The following is a 20,125-nucleotide window of genomic DNA, read 5'->3' on the forward strand; positions in this document are numbered from 1 at the left end:
TACCAATAACTTCTGGCCTAATGTCTTTTTTTTTATTTTAAACCACAAAACTGACGTTTTGTCCTTGAGGATTGGCCTTGAAGATGTGGCTCAGACTGAGATTGCTATGGTATACATGGTGAATTTCAGTCCCACTTTTTCTGTTGGTCCTTGGGTGTTGGGTGTTGGCTGTTGACTTTCCTGCAGCAAGCTGACTAGCAAGCAATGACTATTGATCCATGGTCAGTGGCTGTTGATCAACAGTAACTGACCCACTTGTAATGATCTTATTCAGACTTCATCATCTAATTCCACTTGTTTGGCAGCTTGCACTAGCTCACCACATGGAACAACAACTTCATTCCAATTCATTTTTGTCAGCTGCACCATTTTGGCTATACCTGGTTTCAAGTCATCCATAAAAGTTAACTCCAAGGATCGTATGTAGAGTCCTCTATGTTATCTTCATTTATTCCCAGAACTGCAGAATAACTTAACCACCCTTGCCTGTAGTATTCCTCATATTCAGAAACATCCTCAAAAATCTTCTGCTTGCAATCAACCACTTTCTCCAATCAGTCTGTATTGCAGCCTGTTCTTCCAATCATCCTGATCATCTTGTATATTTTGTTTATCACCTCCCATGTTGTTGTCAGCACTACGATTCAACTGTCTGATTTGTTGAGAAGACAACATAGCAGCCAAAATTTGGATGCCATCATATTGGTGCAGTTTGTATATGTTCTTCGTACGTTGAATGTCTTCAAACTTCCTTTTCTAAGATGTGGAACTTCTTTGGACCATTTATCAATCTTTTCTGATTCAGGTGGTTGATGAAAAACTATCTGTCTCCTTTCATTGGTTCCATCTTCAGTCCTGAGCATCTTCACTTCGTTGGTCTTTATTGGAGCAAGGCGTGACATAGCTGCCATCCTATTCTTTCATCACTGATAACCTCACACGAGTCACTAGAGGTTGTTGTACAGTTCAAGTCGTGTCCCTCATGTAATTCTTCATAGTTCAGATAGTGGTGGTGTCTCAGAGAACTGTCCGGCAGCAGGGGTGTTTCCCATGGAGAAGTGTCACTAGGAGGACCCCCCACCTGAGGTCCCTGCTGGGCTTTCTGATACTGCTTCAGTTTATTTCAAAGCTCTGTACAATGTACTTTCATTTGATTACACCCATCATACTCATTCAGTTAATGCAAAGATTTGTTCTTTAGAGTTTTTACTGTCTCTGTCATACCACTTGTTGTAGTTTATCACAGTTTTCCCTTTCCTTTTCCGTTTGCTCAGTTAAGTCACTAATTCGGTTCTCAACCTGACTGCATGTTGGCTTCAATTTACAGATCTGTTCTTCTGTCCCAGTGTGCTCACACTTTCGTAACTGAAATATTACTGCTAACGTTCAGCTGTTATTTATCCTTCCCTGAAGGCATTCTCTGAACTTTATCCCATACCTTCTCAATATCATACAAGAGCCACATTTCATGAGATTCAACATTGATGGTATATTCTGTATCATCCAGAATATTTCATCAATCTTATCAAATTGAAATATTTTATTCATGTAAGAACTCAAATTCTTAGTCATCTGTTCACGTGTAACTGGAGATTCAGCTCCCCCTAGGTTTCACGACTTTGGCCATTGTCTCAATTCTGCAGTTGAAGTATTGTTTCAATGCAATCCAATATTATTGAAGTGTAATCATAATTATCGTAGGATTGCAATGAGAATTATCTTTATAGGATTATAATCAAAATATTGTTTTAGGATGTTTTTAAGCACTAGATTACAATTGGTAAGTTTCTTAGATACTCCATTGGTTAGTACAAATTTAATTTGAGCTCGGTGTTGATTTTAGTGCTGATCTGATTTTTCCACATTAGCCACATGTAATAGAGGTTTCCTTCACTCTGAAACTTCCACCAGATGATGTATTGAAGCAAGGACTAGGTGATTTCCCAGATGATTTGGAAAATAAGGATGAAGGTCGTATTTCCTTTTTAATTATGCACTTCAAAAGTTTCCATTTAATCTGGGACCCTTCGGAGTGCTATACTTTTGCAACCACATGCTGACTGTGCCAAAATTGTTGGATACTGATATTTTTGATCTAGGGTTCTTTAGAAGTCAAGAATGAGCCACAAAACTTATTGCTTATGGCCATTTTATTAAGTGCTCAAAGAACAAAGGAACTAAGGAAGGGGAGTAGCAAAAGCAGAGACTAGTAGCAAGGAGAAGGCAAAGGCAGAAAGAGGCCAATCCACAGTGATTGGCCTTCTTATACCAATTTGCCGGCAGCAATAAATTCCGTCAAATTCCATTGCTTGAATCAGTCAGTAAGATAGCCCACATTCAAGTAACGTGATACCAGGGAGCTTCCAGAAAGATAGAGGAGCTGTAATCACAAAGAAACACACCAAATTCAAGTAACGTGATACCTATCATTGGAACCAAGGAGCTTCCAGAAAGATAGAGGAGCTGTAACCACCAAGAAAACTTTATAAAAATAAAAACCAGCGTAAGGAAGTTAAATTACAAGGAAAATAATATCTATACAGTCTAACTTAACATCAGTTCCAAACCAATCTGAGAACCAGAGCTAGAGGGGCAAGCATTATGCTATAGCGATGGGAATTTCCTTGAATGACGAGGGAAGGGAGAAGGACCTTTGTTTCACTGTGATGGATATTATCCATATAATCATATAACAATTACAGCACGGAAACAGGCCATCTTGGCCCTTCTAGTCCGCGCCAAACTCTCACTAAAGGAAGATTATACTGTAACTACCCAACCTTCACAGACTAGTTCACTTCCCTGTTTATTCTCCATGGCGTGTTTAGCTGCCAATGCCCACTATTAGAGCAGCGGGTCCCCTCTACCTACCAAGGAGAAGATACTTCCAGCTAATAAAGTAGTTTACAACACAATTCATTTATTTTCAGCTATACATACTTAAATCCAAACAAGAGTCTTAAAACACATTTAAAACTCAAAGGATTTCTATCTTAAACATTTCCCAATTCTCACAGAGGATTTCTATCTTATCTTGAATCTTGAAACATTTTAAAACTTTTTCAAATTACTAAACTATTTCTATAACAAACCATTTCCAAAACCTAAAGCATTAAGCATTTCTTAAACACAAAGGATAAAGCAAAATGACAAAGGATCTCCAAAACACAGGTACAATTCCTATAAACTGAAAAGACATACCAGAGATACAGACAAACGAGTTGTCCATCACAGAGCGGGAGAAATCGGTTGTAGTTCTTCCATGTTTCTTGATGTTGCTTACTCCGTTCCTAATTAGCCTGAACTGCTCGCTACACTTATCCCCTTTCCAGCCATTTGAGAGGCTTTCACAAGCATGTGATATTTTCTCAGATTTCCTTTTAACATCTTTTGGAGACATAGATCTTAGCTAGCTACCATTAATACTATAAAGCTAACTTTTTTTTAGTAAATAAACCTTTCAAACTATAAACATATCAGTTATTGATATGCTAAATGATATTATTCATTTGTTCCATGAGCTTCCTTGAACTAAGCAACTTAAGAGTCAGCTTGTTATGGTCTTTCTTTTTTTTAAATTGGGTTCTTTGGGTCTCTTGCTTGGTGGCTGTAAATAAATGTCAAGGTGTATAATTTATAGATTCTTTGATAATAAATGTACTTTGAATCTTGTATGTTTGAAACAACCCAAATTAAACAACTGATTATCTTAAACAAGAGAAAATGTTCACTTGCTGAAAATCCGAGCAACACACACAAAATGCTGGAGGAACTCAACAGGCCAGGCAGCATCTGTGGAAAAAGTAGAGTCGGCGTTTTGGGCCGAGACCCTTTGGATTATCTTATACTCTATTCTTGAACATTGATAAAGCAGGTGCAGGGACTGTCTAGGGGCAGAGCATCCTCAAAATACAGAGACTACTTGCAAAGCTGGTCTGTAAAGAGTGCTCTTCACTCACATTTTAAGAACTGAGAACTGATTTACATTTACAACCTGAAGTTAAATAAAATGTTAACTGGGAATTTACTAACAACTGTTTCATCTTACAAGATGCTGTGTTTAGAAAGCAAGGTTAGCAGGAAAAAAACCCACCAGTAAGTGAATATCTATCACATGTGGATATGTAGACTTATTTTAAAAACTTCTAACTAGTGTTTCTGCCTTATTAGCTTCTTCATGTGAAACATACGACCGTCCCAGCCTTACTTCAAATACTGAGGGGCGCTCTGTGGAGTCTGTTAATGATGGATTCAGCTCTTACTTGGTAAGAAGCACAATTACATTTTTACAAACCATTTACACACATTGGCTTCATTTATTTCTGACTCTTTGCTGCATATTATACTGTATGATGTATTCTGCTATAAATATTGCTTGTACTGTAAGCCAATGTTTCGACTGAAGTAATAGCAATCTCTTTCATTACCTTGTGACAATTTCTGGGATCTGCCTGTGCAGAGTTGTTCGATGATATGATCTCCCAATCTGCTTCAGATTAGAGGAGGCCGCACAGGGAGTACTGGATATAATAAATGACTTCAGTTGATTCACAGATGAAGTACTGTCTCATCTTGAAGGACTGTTTAGCATCCTAAATAATAGTGGGGAACGACGTATAGGGGGAGGTGTAACATTAACACGGTTGCAGGGACAAGTACCTGGAGGGGAACGGGTGAGGAGGGCCGAGTCATGGAGGCAGCGATCCGTGCAGAAAGTATAGGGCAAGGCAAGGGAGCAGACATGCCTGGTGGCGGGATTCTGTTGCTGCTGGCGGAAGTAGTAGAGATTGATTCCCGTTCCAAAAGGTCAGTTCATGGCCTTCTCTTGTGCCACAAAGAGGCCACCCTCAAGGCGGAGGAGTAATACCTTATATTCCATCTGGGCACATTGATTTCCCTCCCCCTCCCCTCTTCTTCTATTCCCCACTGTGGCCCTTACCTCTTCTCACCTGCCTATCACCTCCCTCCGGGTTCCATCTGCCTTCCCTCTCTCTTACAATCCACTCTCCTCTCCTACCAGAGTCATTTCCCTCCATCCCTTTACCTTTCCTACCCACCTGACTTCACCTATAACCTTCGAGCTATCCTTCCTTATTTTATTCTGGTATCTTTCCCCTTCCTTTCCTGTCCTGAAGGAGAGTCTCAGCCCAAAACATTGACTGTTTGTTTTTTTTTCCCAGAAGCTGGCTGACCTGCTGAGTTCCTCCAGTATTTTCTGTGGGTTCCATTGAAACTTATGTAGTTGTGCTTTTGGATTAAATTGAGACAAATCTTTTGTGCCTTCACAGAGAACAAAGTACAGAGATTCCCAGTCAGAAAGTGTGGAATCTGAGGACAATTATGTGCCAATGAACCCAGGTTCCCTGTCCCCATTTGTTACAACCGGCTTGGAAAGTCATCAGGACGTGTACATACCGATGAGTCCTGGCCCCCACCACTTTGACTTTTCCGGATTCTCTTCAGCTACATTTCCGACCCGCAAAGGAAGTACAGCTTCTTTCCCTTTCAAACCTAATTTCCCAGCAGACTTGTTGCCACCTCCAGTCAACCGGAACCTCAAACCTGACAGAAAATGTGAGTTTTAGCAATTTCATCTGCATACTTCTGGAAGATATTATTTTTATTTGGTAACAGATCTGCAAAAGTAGTGTGGTATGGTAGTTAATTTATCAGACTAGTGATGCAGAGGACATGACTAATATTCCAGAATGCCAAGTTCAAATAACATCTTGGTTAATAATACGCCTTTTAAAAAATCCTAGCCTTAAGTATGATAAACCAGGGAACTATCTGTTGTAAAATCTTTCACTCATGTCAAACATCCTACCGTCCTTGCTCTATATGGATCTGGCAAATGTGATTGAATCTTAAATGTATATAAGCCACTCCACTAGAAGTTGGTAGGAGCAGACAGCAAATGCTGGACTTCCAGTGACACCCCCAAGCAAAAAAAAATGAATGTTAAAAGATGTACATTTTCAGTCCCCAACATATAATCATAACACGTCGTTATAGGTTGAGTTACAAGTTCAAGTGATGCAGTGATTTACCTTTTATACAATTATTAAAGGGTTGTGAGTTTTGCTGACAAGACCACCATCTGTCCTCTGGCTGTTTCAGTAGGCAATGATGGCTTTGTTAAAGTATGACACAAATATGATGCACATTCAAGTCAAGTTGATGTGTGACTTGGAGGATGACATTCCCATAAGGCTGCTGATCCTCTTTCATATGGATCATGTGCTATCAGATCTTTAGTAATTCCAGTGTACTGGTAAATAATACATACTGCAGATAGAATTTAATGCAACACTGCTTATTCTAACAGAAGGATACTTCCAGAAATTGGCAATGTAAGGGTTAGCTCATCTCCCCATTAATATGAAATAATGCTATATTTCTCACTTCATTCATTTATGTTTATATTTTAGCCAAGGCAGGACCTTTGGAAGCAAGAAACCATGCAGTCATTGATGAACTTCCCTTCAAGTCTCCGGTTACCAGATCTTGGTCCAGGCCAGTGTAAGTTTTTATTTTAGCACACACTAGGTCTCTAGTTGGAACTAATGAATAATTGTTAAAAAAGTCCACCAGTCTTTTAAAAGTTGTTGTTGTTGTACTTGCTTGAAAGTTGTGGACCTTTTACAGCAGAGTGTAGTAGACGCAGCTCATCACATCACAGAAACCAGCCTCCCCTCTATAGGTCCTGTCTGTACTTCTCACTGCCTCAGTAAAGCAGCCAGCATCATCAAAAAACCTACACACCCTGGATATTCTCTGTTCTCACCTCTTCCTTTGGGCAGAAGATACAAAAGCCTGAAACCACATCCCGCCAGACTCAAGGACAGCTTCTATCCACTGTTATCAGATTCTGTATGATAAGGTGGACTCTTAACCCACAATTACCTCATTTACACTTTACTCTGCATGGCTATTGTTTTACCTTGTTCTGTCTCTGCACTGTGTAATGATTTGGTCTGTATGAACAATATGCTAGCAAGCTAGTGTGCTGTATCTTTGTATATGTGACAATAATATACGAATAAAAAAACTTAGGTTTATTTCATAGATGTAGGTTACACAAGTGCTTTGGAGCACTTATTTTACTGATCCCTTTCTAAAAACCCTTATCCTATTTTTGCTGTTGAACATGATTATGGTTTTGCAGGTAACTTGTTGCGATTGTGTACTTAATAACCAACAATAATGGAAATTCTCTGTAGGTTGGAGTGCATCTTTAGAGAGTAAAGCAGGATTAATGTTTCAGGTTGATGGCCTATCATTAGAAGCAGAAAAATGCTGGAAATCAGTTGTTAAGGGATTAGAATAACGATGGAGTGGGGGAAATGAGTGTGAGTGGAAAGAACAGAAGGAATGCTCACACAGTGTCAGTTGCTTCCAGAAATGCTCTTTTCTCCCCATGGGATTCAATTTGGTTTTTCTACCAAAGCTCAGTTTCAGAGTAATTTTTCTCCCTTGGCAACTATCTGATGTTTTCAATGATTCAACTGAAGTTCAACCTTTCATGTTTTGGATTACAGGCCAGCCATGATATTTAGCAGTCCTCAAGCTCTGTACTTAACATAACACAAGCTCAATCCACTACCAAATCTGGGCAAACTCTCTCTTCAACAGCACCATTTCTATCTACTGCATTAATAAACCACTTCACTTTTTCTTTCATGATTCCATTCCTCAACAGCTCTTTGGTATCATCACTCCTGCTCATCAATCTCAGGTTCTCAGATCACCACTCTGAGTAAAGACTTTTCTCCTTAGCTCAGTCCTAAATCTCTTGCTCTATAATTTAAGTACCTCAATCTGTGACACCACCACCACCATTCTAGGCAGGAGAAGCATCCTTCCATTTCCTGTCTATGCACAATCAATAGTAATATACAGGCATTAAAAATTAACATATTTTAAATAATTTAATCAGGTTGCAGGGTGTCACAATTTTTCTCACAGTAGACAATTTTCATAAACCTCCAGCATCAATTCTCCAAGGACTGGTCGCTCTATTGAACTTTATTGTGAAATGGATGGGCTTTAACTACATTTTATTTAATGAAATTTCTTCTATGATTGGTTCCAGAGCTGCTGTAAACCCCATTTCTTCACAAATTTGCCGCCCATTGTCAACACAGAGTGTCACCAGCACTGACTCAGGAGACAGTGAAGAGAATTATGTTGCAATGGTAAGTGGGTGAAAAATATGTGCCACCCAGTTCAGTTACGAATTACATAACCAAAGTAAGCAAAGATACCATCTTACCACATTAAAGTTCAATTTTCATATCAATATTTATAGTTGTAATGGCTTGCACATTAGCTGAAGTATGTAAATATTTTGTTTGAGTCTAAATGATACAAAGGCTAATTTATTCCCAGCAAATTTTTTTGAAATACCACACTTCATGTTTTTAATGTTCTCCAAATTTTAGAGCCTATTCTACAAACTTGGCATTTTTGAAGACCCTTTTCATTATAAACTGTGACTTGCATCCTGCAATAATGTGCACGTGGCATTGCTTTATTTTAAAATTCACTGTAAACCTGCACAATACACTTAGTGGCCACTTTGTTAGGTGCACCCGTTCATTAATGCACTTATCTAATCAGCCAATCACGTGTCAGCAGCTCAATGCATAAAAGCAGGCATTTGTGGTCAAGTAGTTCAGTAGTTGTTCACACCTAACATCAGAATGCGGAAGAAATTTGATTTAAGTGACTTTGACTGTGGAATAATTGTTGGTGGCATACGGGGTGGTTTGAGTATCTCAAAAACTGCTCATTCCCTGGGATTTTCATGCAAAACAGTGTCTAGAGTTTACAAACTGTTGTGTGAAAAACAAAAAACATCCAGTGAGTGGCAGTTCCATGGGCAAAAACACCTTGTTGATAGGAGAGGTCAGAGGAGAATGGCCAGACTGGTTCAAGCTGACGGAGGTTAAAAGTGGGGTTCCATTAGGGTCAATTTTGGGGCCGCTGCTGTTCTTAATTTACATTAATGACTTGGATAAGCCCACAGCAAACAAACTGGTAAGGTTTGTCAATGGCACAAAATTAAGGGGACAGGTTGATAATATTCAGGCAGCAGAATCAATACAGTTAGATCTAAACGAAACCCAGATGTGGGCAGAGAAATGGCAGGTGAAATTTAATGTAAGTAAATGTAAAATATTACATATTAGAAGTAGAAATATTAGATATAATATACAATGGGGGGGGGGTCTTGAGTTAGAAAGTGTACTGTATGAGAAGGATTGGGTGTCCTGGCAGGCTCATCGGTATCAATATCTAGACAATGCTCAGAAACTATTAGAAAGGCCAATAGAAGGTTGAGCTAAATAATGCACTCAGTGGAATTCATGTCTAGAGACATAGAGACATTCTCCTTAAGCTGTATAATGTGCTTCTGAGGCCACACCTTGAGTACAGTGTACAGTTTTGGCTCCATCTTTTTTGAAGGATGTGAAGGGTCTGGAGAGTCTAGAGAAGGGTGACGAGACTCATTCCAGGTTTGCAGGGTATGAGCAATGAAGAAAGACTGAAAGAATTAAATCTTTTTAGCCTAAGTAGGTGTAGAAGGAGAGGAGACATGATAAAAGTGTTCAAACTCATTAATGGTATAAGTAAGGCCGATGCCAGCTGCTGCTTCAAAATTAATCCATCAACAAGGACATGGAGCCATAGGTGAAGACTGGTTAAAGGGAGCGTATCTTTACACAGAAAGTTATGGACACATGGAACAAACTACCTAGTTGTGTAGTTGAGAGTAGTACCTAAGAGACTTGGACTTGGCTAGACTTGGAGGCCATTCCTAGATAGTAAAATTCTGACTCTCAGAATCATACCTTTCAACCAGCATTGCAGATTCTTTGTGCACACGTCTCACAGACAAAGTGGGTCCATTAGAATTGACTGCACAATTGTAAGGAACAAGTGCTCCTGGAAGCATTCAACTTTGATTCCAAAACCCATGAATTCTCATGGCATCAGGACATTTATGGGCGAGGAGACATCCTGTTGATGATCACCAAGAACAATCTCTCAGTTGATCAAGCAGTATCCTCTGTACTCTATACCAATTGGATCAACAATATGAGGGTGATAGGGCAGAGAATACATTTTAGATTAATGACTTCTCTATCTATGGGCTAGATCAAGCAAATTCTGAGGGGTACAGCCAACAGATTGTGCATTTCAAGACAAGAGAAATGTTATGTAAATAATTTACACATCCTTGACAATCTACCTGTGACAGATGCATCTGTCAATAACAACATAGAAACATAGAAAATAGGTGCAGGAGTAGGCCATTCGGCCCTTCGAGCCTGCACCACCATTTATTATGATCATGGCTGATCATCCAACTCAGAACCCCGCCCCAGCCTTCCCTCCATACCCCCTGACCCCCGTAGCCACAAGGGCCATATCTAACTCCCTCTTAAATATAGCCAATGAACTGGCCTCAACAGTTTGCTGTGGCAGAGAATTCCACAGATTCACCACTCTCTGTGTGAAGAAGTTTTTCCTAATCTCGGTCCTAAAAGGCTTCCCCTCTATCCTCAAACTGTGACCCCTCGTTCTGGACTTCCCCAACATCGGGAACAATCTTCCTGCATCTAGCCTGTCCAATCCCTTTAGGATCTTATACGTTTCAATCAGATCCCCCCTCAATCTTCTAAATTCCAACGAGTACAAGCCCATTTCATCCAGTCTTTCTTCATATGAAAGTCCTGCCATCCCAGGAATCAATCTAGTGAACTTTCTTTGTACTCCCTCTATGGCAAAGATGTCTTTCCTCAGATTAGGGGACCAAAACTGCACACAATACTCCAGGTGTGGTCTCACCAAGGCCTTGTACAACTGCAGTAGTACCTCCCTGCTCCTGTACTCGAATCCTCTCGCTATAAATGCCAGCATACCATTCGCCTTTTTCACCGCCTGCTGTACCTGCATGCCCACTTTCAATGACTGGTGTATAATGACACCCAGGTCTCGTTGCACCTCCCCTTTTCCTAATCGGCCACCATTCAGATAATAATCTGTTTTCCTATTTTTGCCACCAAAGTGGATAACTTCACATTTATCCACATTAAATTGCATCTGCCATGAGTTTGCCCACTCACCCAACCTATCCAAGTCACCCTGCATCCTCTTAGCATCCTCCTCACTGCTAACACTGCCGCCAAGCTTCGTGTCATCCGCAAACTTGGAGATGCTGCATTTAATTCCCTCATCCAAGTCATTAATATATATTGTAAACAACTGGGGTCCCAGCACTGAGCCTTGCGGTACCCCACTAGTCACCGCCTGCCATTCTGAAAAGGTCCCGTTTATTCCCACTCTTTGCTTCCTGTCTGCTAACCAATTCTCCACCCACACCAATACCTTACCCCCAATACCGTGTGCTTTAAGTTTGCACACTAATCTGCTGTGTGGGACCTTGTCAAAAGCCTTTTGAAAATCCAAAGATACCACATCCACTGGTTCTCCCCTATCCACTCTACTAGTTACATCCTCAAAAAATTCTATGAGATTCGTCAGACATGATTTTCCTTTCACAAATCCATGCTGACTTTGTCCGATCATTTCACCGCTTTCCAAATGTGCTGTTATCACATCCTTGATAACTGACTCCAGCAGTTCCCCACCACTGACGTTAGGCTAACCGGTCTATAATTCCCCAGTTTCTATCTCCCTCCTTTTTTAAAAAGTGGTTTTAACATTTTAACATTGATCAAACCACTTCATAATTCCTTTGAAGTCAGCCTTCTCTGTGAGGACATACTGCGGTTGCAACATCACCACGCTAAATAAAATAAACTTAGAGAAGATCAGAGAGCTCAAAGCATGCTATAGGTGGATTTACAAAATCAGACAACGGCTATTTCTTCAAAATACACTTCACATGAACAAACAGAAAGAGAGAAGTGGGACATGAATTCATCACAACCTTGGTGTATTTGAAATGATTTAGCAATGATCCAATGCATTGATGATTGCTTAAACAGAAAAACAGCTAAAATGTTTGAAATCTATTCCCTTCATAAAAACAAAGGAAAATGAATAAATGTTCATGCATTCCAACCAAAGCAAAGAAAGATATTTTTTATGAAACATCTTTCATGATCACTAAGTGTCTTAAAGCACTTTACAGATAACAATGTACTTTTAAGATGTAGTCACTATTGCAATGTGGAAATAGTCCACTTCCTTAGGCTCCATTAGTTCATTCAGTGTCTCAAGAAGTCTTGAGTTTAAAATAAAATATTGCTGCAGTAGAAGGGAAGAATTCTCATTGTTGCAGGGTTCCAACATTTGGGTTCCCATTCTAAAAATGTCCAAGTGAATCAAAATAATCAGTTTAATTTAGCACAGTCCTGGCAGTGCTTTATCCTGTGTCTGTGCAAAACCTGTTTCGTTATGTACTAAATGTTTGTAATAGTCATCCGCCTGTTCTGTCTGTTAGCTCATTCATAGATTTGATAAATGAAACTAAGCCTCTTAAGTAGGATCATGTGCAGGAAATTAAATTTGCAGGCATTTAAAGCAGCATATGCACTCATTCTTAATGTTATGAGACAAATGTGCACATGCAACCATAACTTTGTTATACATAATTTTGTTGTGGACACATATTCATGAAACACATGATCCTGCTTGATTCCTTTTATAAAGAAGTAACATTTATACTTATTGAGGAAGTGACTGGGGAATGAATGAACTGTGGATGTGAGTAATCAATGAGGAAGTATTTCATTTGTCATAAGCAAATTTGTCTATAGCTTTAGGGGGAAAACAAATGTTTAAATAAAATAATTAATATCTTCTGTTTATAAGCCATAAACTGTAGTGGTTTTTCTAAGAGATATAAATTTATACTTACTTTGTAAATTAATCAGGCAATATTAGTGCATTCAATTTATTTTGAACTAGCAGAATCCAATGTCTACCTCTCCAATGAATGCTGTGACTGGCAGTCCTATTACAAGGAAGACTGGAAGCGTTGATTATTTATCCTTGGATTTTCAGCCCAGTTCTCCTGGTCCTCATCGAAAGGTAAATCCTTGAATTTTGATAGCATAATGTAACTTTTTTTTGTTAGCAAAAATTGTAAAACTTTTCTTGATTTAAAATGTAGTAAGTGTAATTTGCTTGAGGTTAAACTACCAGAATGGGAAAAGCATGATTTTTTTTTCTAAATGATTACAAAAAGGCAAAGAACTTTTTGTTTTACTTACTTTTCCTCTTCTTGGCTTAGTACAACTGAGCAGGTACTTTTTAGTCATCTAGGTCTTAAAGTATACTAACCAGTCTGGGAGAGAGTAAAGTAACAACAGACATATTATACTTGTCTTCAGTGAAATCAAGTACTGTATTGATCTGTATCTGTTATCCAACCAGCCTTCCACATCCTCCATGACATCAGATGAAAAAGTGGACTATGTGCAAGTGGACAAGGAAAGGACCCAAGCTCTACAGAATACCATGCAGGAGTGGACTGACGTGAGGCAATCCTGCGAGGCTCTGAAGAGTCTGAAGTAGCAATGCAACTGATAAATAGTTGAAAGAAAAACGATTTTCTTAAAACATCTGGATTTTCTGGTGCAAGTTATGCCAGAAATGGGGGGAAAAGGAATTATGAAATGCCTCAAAACTTTACAAGTGAGGTGTCTTCGCCTTTTGATAAAAGCAACCACTTTATTCTACCTGTCCACATCAACAGGTTCATTCTCGGAACAGTTCACGGGCATTAGCTGAAGCAGGTTTTACAGTCCTCAAGCATTCGTAGCAACTTATATCCACTGTTGTCCTTTATTAGAATAAAATACTTGTCTGCCTGATTAGAATACTGCAACACAAGGTGAGATCACCATTTCCTCTTGCAACACTGTAAATGCCAGTTTGTGAAACTAGTACTAGTGACAAGTCTATGACCACTTATCTAGAGAATCCCATGGATTGTCATGTTTGCTTACAAAATTGAATTGGGATGCTTACTACATAACTATTTAAAGAAATAAGAACATTCCAAATCATATACGGATAATAAGTACCGAAGCATCATTGAATCGCTTCAGTGTGTGATAATTGTCTGAAACAAACTCTCAGATGAATTTTCAAAATGCCACTTAATCCTAAAACTCAAAGCAAAAAAAACTGCAGATGTTGGAAATCTGAAATAAGACAAAATGCTGGAAATACTCAGTAGTTCAAACAGCATACATTTAGAGAAAACATGTTAATGTTTCTAGTGAACCTTTCATCAGAGCATAAATTGGCGATTGGTGAAAATACATTAATTCTAAGGTAGATTTATTTAAAATGACAAAGACCTGGTTATGTATGGTGCAATTATTATTATTGGAAGTGGTGATGTTTACAAACCCTTCCAAACAAATTGAATGGTTTTCATTATTTTATTGTTCTAAGGCAAAAAAACAAAACAAATAGATTTGAACTCACTCTACTGTCAACTTGTTTTGAAATCTTTTATTTCGTAATAAGAATACACAAGTTTATCCAGTGCCATAAAACTTATCAGCAGGATCCAAAGAGCATAAAATGTGAAGCAAAACAGAATTGGGGCCAAGGCTGATGGTGTTAATAGATTTGGATGAGTGGAGGCTCACTGAAACAGAAATGCCAGCATGGACTCATCGGGTCAAGTGCCATATTTCTTTAATGAAATGTCTATAAAACTCACAAAAATTTTCATTTAACGAAACCAGTTGTTGAGTTTCATTATGCAGTCATTGGCATTATGTGATCCCTGTCTTGGTGAGTACTTCACAGGACCACGTTTAGTTAAGATTATAAATGGGAAGATTATTTTTATGACATTACATTTTGGAGTGGGATGAGAAACTATGAAGATTAAATATTGTTCTAAATCATCACAACCTCCAGTTCAAACATGGACTGATGGGCTGAGTTTCAGAATTGAGATGTATATCAAAGCAACATTTGTCATTAAGGAGCCCTGGGGAAAAATGAAATTTGTGGACGTCAGGGGAATGAACGCCAATGTTTAGAATCATAACCCACAAAAACAGAAGATAGTTGTGTTAGTTGGAGGTCAATCATCCCAGCTCCAAGACAGCACACAGGACTATCTCAGGGCATCCTCAGCTGTTTTGCTAATCACTTCCCTGTCATCAGAAGATTAGCAATGGGAACATTGATTGAATAATATTCAATTCCATTTGCCACTCGTCAACAGATGAAGCACTCTGTACCTGCATACAGCAAGACTTGGAAAATATAAAAGGTGTGAGCAGGTAACATTCACTCAACAGGTAAACAAGGCAATGACTATTTCCAGCTAGAGAAAGTCCAACCACCTACACTTGGTATTCAGTGGTCATTGTTGAGTTCCCAACCAATAACATCCTCAAGTTGAGGGATAGGAAATGGTGAATAGGGTGACCAATTACCAGAACCCCATGCCAAGCAAAACCTGTGTTGTCCTGTAACAGGTTTCTCTTCTGGCATGACAACACCTTAGCAAAATCACGAGATAGAACCACGACGGAAACTCACCTTTTATCAAAACCCACAATCCCCATCACTATGAAAGACTCAGATGAATGGGAACATCAAAACCTGTATGTTACACTTCAAGTTACACACAATCCTGATTTTAAAGAATTATTCATTTTTGTCCTTAATCTTGGAACTCCAAAGGCAACAGAACTGTGGAAGTACCTTCACCAAGTAAGCTGAGACGTTTTAAAAAGGTGACTCACTACTGCTTCTTCATGGACAATTAGACTTGACTAAGAAATGCTGTTCTTGCTAGGAATGCCCTGGGCCTAAAAGTATTGAATTATAGAACTCAGAACACCTTTAGGATTATCACTTTGACTATGAACTGAAAGGAATCTACTCTATAAATGCAAGATATGCATCCATTTGAAGTATAGTGAGCATATTATATGGTCATTAAAACACACCAAAGAACAGAACCGAAGTAGACCTTTCTGCTGAGATCATGCTTGATTTGTATCTTGACTCCATTTATCTCTTTGTCTCTGTCTCTCTCTATACCACATTTACACATCTATTAATCACTAACAATAATCTGTCTGTATTGAAGCATCAAAATGTTTACCATACATATATCCTGAACTGGGAAGAGAGCTCTAAATTCCTGTTTGTTGAATGCACTCACCAATTACCATCTACTGTCTTTCAATCACTCTCACACCACAACAAAAGCCATTTAAATATTATATCCCCAGGACTGCCCCTGATTAATGCGTCTATTAGGATAAGTAGGAGCCTAGAAATTGAATCATTACATGTCCTCTTACTTTAAATGTGCAAAAACGATTTAACTTCATAGATCATATATCCAACAACTTCCAAGTGAAATCAGACAAGGTGCTTTAACATGCTTTGTACATTTTTCTCCCCCTCCTCTTTCTCCTCCCTCCCCCACCCCTTGCCAACCCCTCCCGTGACCCCCTCTCTCTCACCCTCTGACATACTCCAACCATTGCAGAGCAGTCTCCATACACTTGGGAATGTATAACACTGCTTTGTTGCTTTTTATCACCATTTAACAGACATTGTTCACATTTGCACAACGTTCTTTGCACTGCTCTTTGAGGAAGGAAGCCTTTCAATATTCAATAAAGTGGGGTAAACTCCAGAAAATTAAGAGATGAGTAGCAAAGGGATGACAGGTTTCTCTGGATGGACAGGAACACAGAGTTGAGACTTCAAGCAAATCAGTGATCATATTAAATGGCAAAGTGAGCTCAAGGGTCCAAGTGGGGAGCTCTAATTCATATGTTCATTGTACACACTTAGTGGGCACTTTATTAGGTACAGGGGTGGAATCTACTGTGGTCTTCTGCTGCTGTAGCCCATCCTCTTCAAGCTTGGAAGTGTTGTGCATTCAGCAATGCTCTTCTGCACACCATTGTAATAATGGATGGTTATTTGAGTTCATGTCACCTTTCTGTAAGCTTGAACCAGTCTGACCATTCTCCTCCGACCACTCTCATTAACCCACAGAACTGCCACTCACTGAGTTATTTTTAAAACTTTTTGCACCATTCACTGTAAACTCCAGAGATTGTTGTGCATGAAAATCTGAAGAGATCAGCAATTTCCGGGATACTCAAACTGCTCTATCTGGCATCAACAACCATTCCACAGTCAAAGTTACTTTAATCACATTTCTTCCAATTCTGATGTTTGCTCTGCACAACAACTAAACTTCTTGACCATGTCGGGCAGGCTTTCAAGCATTGAATTGCTGGCACAAGATTGGCTGATTAGATATTTGCATTATTGAGCCGCTACCGGTATACCTAATAAAGTGGCCACTGAGAGCATATCGTATATAGTAATGTAATGTGTAGTAAGCTCCTTCACAGCTTTCTCACACCAAGTGGACAGAATAATGCTTCAATTACATTCTCCAAGACTCCTTTAAAACAATGTAACATGGGATCCCTTGATATCATTCAACATGAACGTGAGCATCAGATCACTTGGTCATCACTCCACACCCACCAGAAATGGCGAAGGGGTCTAGCATCTCTCAGGCTGTCTTCCTGCCTGCCTAGTCAAGGACACCACACTTCATTTGCGGTGTTGACAGCAACTGGTCTCATCAGCCATCTCAGAATCCTCAGAAATTAGACCTCCTTGAATCTAAGAGACTGTCTGAGAGAAAAAAGATGACATTTTCAGCAACGGAAGTTTTCCACCTCCTCAAAATTAAGGTGCTTGTGGATCATGAAAAGATTTCCACCATTGTTTTGGGAAATGCACTTTCTTCATGCACAGGATGAATTGTCAGATTTAAGGGGCACTCTGAACTTCTCTGGCTAATCACTATCAGTGCATTCCTGGACCACAACAGCAGAAGGCAAGAACTATATGTTTGCTAGGATCATAATGGAAAATATCATTGTTTGCATGAAGATAAAATTTTGCTGCCTGCATCAGTTGGTGAGGTAACACACATAAAATGCTGGAGGAACTCAGCAGGCCAGGCAGCATCTATGGAAGGGTCCTGCCCAAAATATCGACTGTACTCTTTTCCATAGATGCTGCCTGGCCTGCTGAGTTCCTCCAGCATTTTGTGTGTGTTGCTTTGGATTGTCAGCATCTGCAGATTTTCTCTTGCTTGTCTGAGGTGATGCTCTGCAGTATATACCAAGCAGATTTGGAGACTGCTGTAGGCTGCACAATCATACCAGTCATAACACAACAGCCACTGTTAGAAGAACATCGAGGAGATCCGGAGTCTAAAGTCGAATCTTGAAAGCAGTGAGAGACGGAAGAACAAAAGGAAAAGGAGGCTAACAGTAGGTTGAGCAGCACCTGCAGGGGATGGGGGGGGGGGGATGTTTTCTGATGTGTCCGCACCCTCTTCTCCTAACCAAATGGAGAAGGCAGGCACTGGCCGCACTGTAATATATGGGATTCCTATAATGGAGAGACTTTTCGCAAGTATCCTGAAAAATCTCTAATGGGACCAAGCTAACCTTTTCAAAGCATATACCTTACCATCAATGCAATACACAAGTAGACAGCTGGCAAAGTGCAAGGAACAAGTAATTCCCTTGCATATCTATCTGAATTGGAAAAAGTCCATAAAATGGAACCTTACTCAAACTGTTGCACAAGATGTACTTCTACACATTAAAGGAAAAGCTATAATATTCATGCAGTGAAACAAACCTTTATGCTTCTCTTTTATATGGGGGTTTCAATAACTTATATCAAGGTATTCCTCAAAAATTAATCTGAAAAATTAACCCTCAAAAAAATTGGACTGCTGCCCAGACTAATGGAGGGAGTCGTCTGCTATTGCTAATTGTAGGTTACAGTTGAGCATGCTGCCTTAAAAGACTGTTGAGAGTGATGAACAGATGGGAGAGATTGCCCTGAACCTGCACACTATGTAGCCTTTTAAGACAATGATGCAGTTGTTTGTTGGCACTCAAACTGCACTTCCATTGCATCAGTTTCTAGACTAAAGGGATGATCTGTTAAAGGATCCCCAATCACACATTTATTCCTTACTATCTTCACACTTTGGAATCAATGTCTGCACAATTTCATAATGAAATGGGGTGGCAGAAGCATATCACTGTCCTTGCATTAAACATGATTTACTGCATGCCATAGAGTGAGCTGTTCACAAGGCTTCCCTGCAGAAACCGGCTGCTGACGTTCAGCACATCTCTGTTCAAACAACCACTACCATGCAGTGTCATTTCGCTGTTGAATAAAATTGGGCTAATAGAATTGTCCAAACACATGGGTAATTGGCTCACAAATGGCCATTTTACTGCCTAATAAGGACATCAAATTGCATGCCATAGAATATCGGTGTACTTGAATTGGCTGCCAGCTCTGGCGAGATCAGGAAATAACAGATCAGCTCAGAAAGAAGTGATGCAGCTTTGCGCACCAGTAGGCACTATGCAACAATGATTGTTGAGCTCTCGCAAAGAAGTGCAGAGCCTTCAGCAAGGAGGTCCAGTATCTGGTCTCTCTACAGAAGCTTGCGAAAATCTGGTCATTGATATTGTTGCATGTATTCAGTCAGACAGGCTTACTTATCCTCCTATTATGCATGTGCATCACCTTATCATGAAAGCAACTGGTAATCAGCCCATTTACTGATGCACAACTGTACTATTATCAATAATGGGCTGAGGTGTAGATGGAGGAGCAATTTGCTTTAAAGGAGGCCAACATGAAAGTATTGACATTGGGCTTTTCTATTAACAAAATGATTTTCTTCTGGTATGTCACAGTAAGGGGATTCTGTCCTAGACAGATCCTGCCAGACTCTGAAATGACAGTCATAGTGAGGATCCTACTCTATCCCCCTCTCCATAAGACTTTTCTCTGCCTCCAGCATATGCTCTCCTGTATCATATTGCATAAATCTGGGAGTTTTGCCTTCTGTAGTAACCAGTGTTACTGCTATTTGTTTCCCCTGGGTCTGTACTTTAAAAACCAATGCAGTTGTGTTGGGGTTGCACTAAATTGAGTTCAGTCCTATCAGGAATTTTGGCTTAGAACATTTCTTGGACAATTTCACCATTATTTTGCCTCTGTTGTAAGGAAAATGCATACA

General features: G+C 39.5%; 1 protein-coding gene across 4 annotated transcripts in view; it reads left to right on the forward strand.

Moving 5' to 3' along the window:
* The window catches only part of gab2 (GRB2-associated binding protein 2), a 286,643-nt gene extending 271,946 nt beyond the window's left edge, over nucleotides 1-14,697 (forward strand). For 2 of the 4 annotated variants that reach the window (XM_063052852.1, XM_063052851.1), the window contains exons 6-11: nucleotides 4,171-4,265; nucleotides 5,289-5,574; nucleotides 6,432-6,522; nucleotides 8,096-8,198; nucleotides 12,949-13,068; nucleotides 13,414-14,697. In XM_063052852.1, coding sequence (XP_062908922.1) covers nucleotides 4,171-4,265; nucleotides 5,289-5,574; nucleotides 6,432-6,522; nucleotides 8,096-8,198; nucleotides 12,949-13,068; nucleotides 13,414-13,554 — 836 coding nt within the window. In that variant the 3' untranslated portion in view covers nucleotides 13,555-14,697. The remainder of the gene's footprint in view (nucleotides 1-4,170; nucleotides 4,266-5,288; nucleotides 5,575-6,431; nucleotides 6,523-8,095; nucleotides 8,199-12,948; nucleotides 13,069-13,413) is intronic. The other 2 variants (XM_063052850.1, XM_063052849.1) reach the window with 1 other exon arrangement.
* Nucleotides 14,698-20,125: the final 5,428 nt, after the last annotated feature.

This window comes from Mobula hypostoma, chromosome 7, assembly GCF_963921235.1.
Source record: "Mobula hypostoma chromosome 7, sMobHyp1.1, whole genome shotgun sequence".
NCBI classification, from domain to species: Eukaryota; Metazoa; Chordata; class Chondrichthyes; order Myliobatiformes; family Myliobatidae; genus Mobula; species Mobula hypostoma.